The sequence below is a fragment of the Zonotrichia albicollis genome, chromosome 23 (assembly GCF_047830755.1).
Source record: "Zonotrichia albicollis isolate bZonAlb1 chromosome 23, bZonAlb1.hap1, whole genome shotgun sequence".
Taxonomy (NCBI): Eukaryota; Metazoa; Chordata; class Aves; order Passeriformes; family Passerellidae; genus Zonotrichia; species Zonotrichia albicollis.
In genome coordinates, this window is record NC_133841.1 from 2,888,629 (window position 1) to 2,894,398 (window position 5,770).

Here is a 5,770-nt window from a genome sequence, read left to right on the forward strand (position 1 = left end):
CAGGCCTGTAGGGATGAGGTTTGCCAACCAGCTGGATGCTGGCTCATGTCTCAGAGAGAACACCTGACAGCAGCAGCCTTGCTGAAGCCATCTAAGTTCAGCTTACAGGAGAAAGTGACTTTTTATGATCTTAAGAGTGTGAGAACTGAGCTTTATTTTGTTGGCTTTAATTATCAGCTGTGTGGCACATTGACCTCAAACCTCATCATTCCATAATTGCCTTCATCACACAGTTTATGTCTTAGCCAGTCCCATGCATTTACAAGCACTGAGTTCATTAGGAAAAAGCTGGCACAGGCAGAGCCCCTGTCCCTCCAGGTGGAACCCATGTCCCTCCATTCCCCTCCTCTCACTGGCTGCCTGTGGTTTCTCAGGACTTTCCCTGGCATGAACACAGAACCCAGAGGCTTTGAGGGATCACATGTCAGTGATCAGACAAGTCTGCAGTTGCACGAGCGAGAAGAAAAAGCTTTATTAAGTGTGTCCAGAGACACCTGCATGGAATGAAGGCAACACATGAGGAAGAGCAGGTGAAGGGAGCACACATGGCCTCAGGCACTTCTTGGCTCAGCCTGATGCTCTCCTGGGCCAGGGGCTGTCCTAGCGAGTGGTGAGGGCCACCTGCTCCCGGGAGGACACCACCTTCCCGTCCTGCACCTCCTCCACGATCGTGCGCACCTGGCGGGACGATGTCACGACTGCAGAGGAAAGGGCGACGATTATTCACGGCAGGAAGGAGAGAAATTCCTTAAAACATTATCAGATAGTGCACATTCTTCAAGAGCTGATGGGAATTCCACAAGGGAGTGGGAAATGCTGCTTTAAACAGCCCTGCTTTGACGGGGAAGGGGAAAGAACCAGGCTGAGTGGAAAGGTGGGTTCTTACCATCTCTGCCTGAGTGTGAGGACATGGCCGAGGAGTACTGGGAGGAGATGCTACAAGAGAAGCACAAAACCAGAGATGTTAGGGACCAACACTGATTATTGCTGCTACACAGGCTCTGTGTTCAGGCAGGAGAAAAACAGAGAAGACTCATGGAGATAAAAGTCTTGCTCCACTTGGCCTCTCCAGAGGGACAGAGGAAGCACAGCAACACCCCACTACAGCCAGACACCAGGCACAGAGCACTGGGCATCCACAGCTGGTGTGAACACAGAAACCAGCCCTGAAAGCTCTGACTGGGCTGACACCCTGGGCACTTTGTGTCTGTCTGTGACCCATCTCCTCCCACCGCGCTCCCAGCGGAGCCCCTCACGCACTGGGCGTCCTCTCCCTCCAGCAGCCGGCGGTACGTGGCGATCTCCTGCTCCAGGCGGCACTTGACGTCCAGCAGGACCCTGTACTCGTGGTTCTGGCGCTCCATGTCACAGCGCAGCTCGGCCAGCTGCTCCTCCATGCCCGTGATCAGCATCTGCAGCTGGGCCAGCTGGGTGCCGTAGCGCGCCTCGGTGTCGGCCAGGGTGCCCTCCAGCGCCGCTTTCTGCGGGACGGCCACGGGGATGGGCTCAGGGGGTGGCCAGGGCGGGCACAGCCCTGCAGCCCCCTCCCTGCATGCCCAGCCCTGGTACCGTGCTGAGCTGCGACTGCAGGTCGATCTCCAGGCTCTGGATCGTGCGCCGCAGCTCCGTGATCTCCGTCTTGCCGCTCTGCAGCTGCTCCGTGTTGATGGCCACCTCCCGGTTCAGCTCTTCTGTCTGCACAGAGGCAAAGCCCTCAGAGCCCTGGCAGCAGCCATGAACCCAGCCTTGTGCTCAGTGCTCAGCCCCAGCTCCTCACCTTGCTGAAGAACCACTGCTCGGCGTCCCTGCGGTTCTTCTCCGCCAGGCTCTCGTACTGCTCCCGCATCTCCGCCAGGATCTTGGTCAGGTCGATGCCAGGAGCAGCGTCCATCTCCACGCTGATCTCCCCACCCACCTGCCCGCGCAGGGCAGTCATTTCCTGACACAAAAAAGACACAGCACACGTCAGAGTGACATGGCATCTTCCCATGATGAGAAATTTCTTGTTTGCACCCAGCACAGGAACCCCACAGACGTCCTGGAGGTCCTGCCTGAAGGGATTATTTCTCTCCCCTTTCCTGCTCAAGTGTCTCCTGACAGCTCTGATTCCAGAGACTCCTGTGTGTTTGGCCTGACTGTTTCCCTGGTGCACAAGGAATGTTTGTAGGTCCTAATTTGAGCCCTACTCCATGCTCACCTCCTCGTGGTTCTTCTTCAGATAAGCCAGCTCCTCCTTGAGGTTCTCAATCTGCATCTCCAGGTCAGCTCTGGACAGGGTCAGCTCGTCCAGGACCCGGCGCAGGCCGTTGATGTCGGCCTCAACGCTCATGCGCAGAGCCTGCTCTGACTCAAACCTGGGGCACAAACACAGCTGCATATACCCACCTGATTTCTTATCTTTTCTTCCCCAGCTCAGTGTATTTTTGCCAACAATCTTTAATTCAACGTGTGTGCACAGCTCTCATGTGAAGAAATAGCAGCGCTGTGCCCAGGAAGAGATGAACTATTCCCAAATCTCCCACTCCAGTGGAGCAACCCCAGATGCAGATAAAAAGCACCTTGAACAGCCAGGATCTCCCCCCTTTTTCACAAAAGCTCTTGGAGGTGTTGGACTCACTTGGTTCGGAAGTCGTCTGCTGCCAGCCTGGCATTGTCGATCTGCAGGACGATGTTGGCATTTTCAACAGTTGCAGAAAGAATCTGATGGGGCATAAGTGAAAGAGTTCAAAAGTCATTTCAAACACTGAGTGATCCCATCCAGAGAAGGACTGGAGCAGCACTGGGCCATGGACTTCCATGTGGGCTCTGCAGAGCAGGAGATGGGGTGCTCGTTTCCATCTCCCATCAGCACAGGCTCAGTCCCCTGGGAACTCTGCCATGGGCACTGCCGTGCCCAGGTGGCACCTCCAGGTGCTCACACCATGCTGAGCCCTGGCAGCACTCCAGGCTTTGGGAATGGGAGCAGCCCAGCTAAGAAGGAAAAAGGGTTGAGGAAGGAAGGGAGTGCCTTGTGCCTACCTCATTTGGCTTTCATAATTACACCTGAGGTGCAAGTATTTGCTCTGACATTATGAAAATGATTGGCCATTTAGTGAGCAGGAATTTCTGTAGCCACGAGCTAATGAAGAACTGTAAATTCTCCTGCTTCAGAGGATATCCAAGGAATAATCCAGGAATATTGATGTGGTCATTTCCCAGCTGACAGGAGAGAGGGAGGGAAGGATCTGCCTTCCCCTGGGTCAGGAGCAGAAGGTTTCTGTGAGACCCAGCACTTCATCACTCAAATCCAGAGACAGCTCCTGCCTCCAGATGTTTCTGTGCTCCATCAGAGCACACTGACATGCTGGAATCTGCAGAGGAGCTTTCTGCATCAAGGCAAGCCCTTTCCCCCAGGGTGAAGCCCAAGAAATTTTAGGAATGTGAGTTCCCCCCAGGGTCTGACCCTGCCCCATTTCCCAGGAATTTATTCTTACAGACCAGGTATGACATTGCCCAACCGCCCACACCTCATTCCCTCAGTGAACCTGAGCTCACTCAGGATGAGTGATAAGAGCTGAGGGGGGCAAGCAATGGCAGGCCAGGGAGGGATGGGCAGATTCTGGTGTTCTGGCTGAAAGACTTTTGTTTAAAATCATCCAGGGAGCTGCTAAGAACAGAGAAATTACCTTGGCCATGACTTCCTCTGCTGAATTTTACAGCAGGGCACACACCTGATTTCAGCACCTACCACAGTCCAGTGTGTTCCAATCCTGGACTGGATTCTGTGTCCGCAACTCCCTAAGAACAACATCCCATAGGACACTTTCTTTCTACTTTAGCCTCTACCTTTACCCTCCTCATAGGATAGGGGGGAAGAGTCTGACTTGTAGGATATTTCTGAGAATGATTATTCATCTCCATCTGCATATCACTCAGCAGTGAACAGGGCCAGGAGATAACAAGTCCCTGCCTGCTGAGAGCTCCATCAGGAGCCTTACAGGGAGCAGCTATGGGGCACAAACAGTAAGAAGGAAAGCAGGAGATGACAATGTGGCAGCGGCAGCAAGTATCATCAGGTAACCTGAATCACTATCTGCCTCCTTTCCTGCCCCATCTTTCTCCCTGCACCAGAACAGTCAACAGAAACCCCATTCTGGTGCCTGGTGATCTGCTGTTCATAGTGACTGTTATTCCAAAGCTCTGCTTTTCATTTCACACCAATTACCTGCTGTAAGAGATAAACCTCTCCCCTCCAGCTGTAACATGAAAAAGGTTAAAAAGTGACTCTCTTTAAAAGTGACTTTGGTGAAGATGTCACGTTAACGCCAGCATCCTACCTTGTTCCTGAGCTCCTCGATAGTCCTGTAGTAGGGGCTGTAGTCACGGTCAGGACCAGGCGCCTGCTTCTTGTACCACTCCCTGATCTTCACCTCCAGGTCGGTGTTGGCCTCCTCCAGGGCTCGCACCTTGTCCAGGTAATTGGCCAGGCGGTCGTTGAGGTTCTGCATGGTCTCCTTCTCCCCCGCGGGCAGGATGCCATCGCCGCCCCCAAAGCCTCCAAATCCCCCCGCAAAGCCGGCCCCAAAGCCGGCCCCATAGGCGCCCCCAAAGCCGCCGCCCAGGGCCCCTCCTGCGCTGCTGCAGTAGCTGCCCCCGAAGGCGCTGCCGAGCCCCGAGACCGTGCGGGAGGACACGGAGTAGCTGCCGGAGCCGCCGTGCACGCTGGGGGCCCGGTACCCCCCGGCCCCGACACGCACGGACGAGACCCTGCTGGAGCCTCCCCCCAGGCTGCCGAAGCCCTTGAGGGACGTGGAGGACGAGTATTGGCGGACAGTGGTGCTCATGCTGGAGGCTGCGGGGGCACACAGAGGCGGCTCGGCAGCGCAGCAGCAGCAGCAGCAGCAGCGAGTGCTCGCTCCGCTGCCTCGGGGCCCTTTATAGCCCGGCCAGGAGGCGTTGCCACACTTTTTTTTAATTTTTTTTTTCCACTTGCATTCCCGACGATTTCCATCACTCATAAAAGCTGAGCCAACTTCCAGAATCGTCATTTTTGCCTTTGTTCTATTCACGCTTTTTGTCATATTGCACTTGAAGCTTTTTCTCTTACAAAGGGCATCTTTATGCTTCTTCCGTTTCCAAGTAAATTGTCAGGTGTGATTAAAAGGAGGAGGCTCCTTGCTCAGGGCTATGATTTAATTCCCTCTGCACGGTGAGCTTTGAAACAGAGCAGTGCAGGATTTGAGGGAATAGCTCAACATCTCTTTTACTGTGGCTTTTTGTCCCAGCTACAGTTTCCTGTCCCTGCTTGGGCTGCACACACACACCTGCAGCGACAGCAGCCGTGTTGTGAGACCCTGAATGCACCTCCAAAGCCCCTGAGTACAATGGTGCTGGAAGGAACTTGGCTGCCAATCCTGGAAATACAAGTCCGCTCTTTTATCCGCAGGGAGAGGGATGAGCAGTCATGAAAAAGCAATGAAAAGGGAATTTGTGCTCCAGGGCTCACTGGAGTCTTCACTTCAGAGACCACCCAAGAGTGGGGGACTGTGGAAAGGTGATAGGATGGGTTGTTTTCTTTGTGAACTTAGCAAACCTTCCCAAAAGGACAGGGTATGGCGGCTAGCTGGAAATTATGAGATCTCCAGGGAAAATGTGGGATAGCAGAAAGTAGATGAAGGACATAAGGAAAAAGCTTCTGGTGTGTAAGCCTTGTGAACAGGAGCACAAAGCTGACACAAGCACAGCTCGACAGCTGGTGCCAGTGATGTTTTCTGTGATGTTTTTCTGTCAG

At 53.9% G+C, this 5,770-nt stretch overlaps 1 protein-coding gene across 1 annotated transcript; it reads right to left on the bottom strand.

Annotated features, from left to right (window-relative positions):
- Positions 1–442: 442 nt before the first annotated feature.
- Positions 443–4,929, bottom strand: LOC102068409 (keratin, type I cytoskeletal 14). The gene is made up of 8 exons (XM_074557778.1): positions 4,317–4,929; positions 2,618–2,700; positions 2,198–2,354; positions 1,778–1,939; positions 1,570–1,695; positions 1,261–1,481; positions 887–936; positions 443–698 (listed from the first exon to the last, which is right to left on the bottom strand). The coding sequence occupies exons 1-8, from the start codon at positions 4,821–4,823 to the stop codon at positions 601–603; spliced, it is 1,404 nt and encodes a 467-aa protein (XP_074413879.1). The 5' UTR covers positions 4,824–4,929; the 3' UTR covers positions 443–600.
- Positions 4,930–5,770: the final 841 nt, after the last annotated feature.

Bases quoted from the DNA above. Each gene is read 5' to 3' on its own strand.
- LOC102068409 (XM_074557778.1), bottom strand. From the start codon at position 4,823: ATGAGCACCACTGTCCGCCAATACTCGTCCTCCACGTCCCTCAAGGGC. The intron at 2,355-2,617 runs GTGAGTCCAACA...TTTGTGCCCCAG, and splicing joins GCAGACGACTTCCGAACCAA to GTTTGAGTCAGAGCAGGCTC. The intron at 937-1,260 runs GTGCGTGAGGGG...CTTCTCTTGTAG, and splicing joins CTGGAGGGAGAGGACGCCCA to CATCTCCTCCCAGTACTCCT.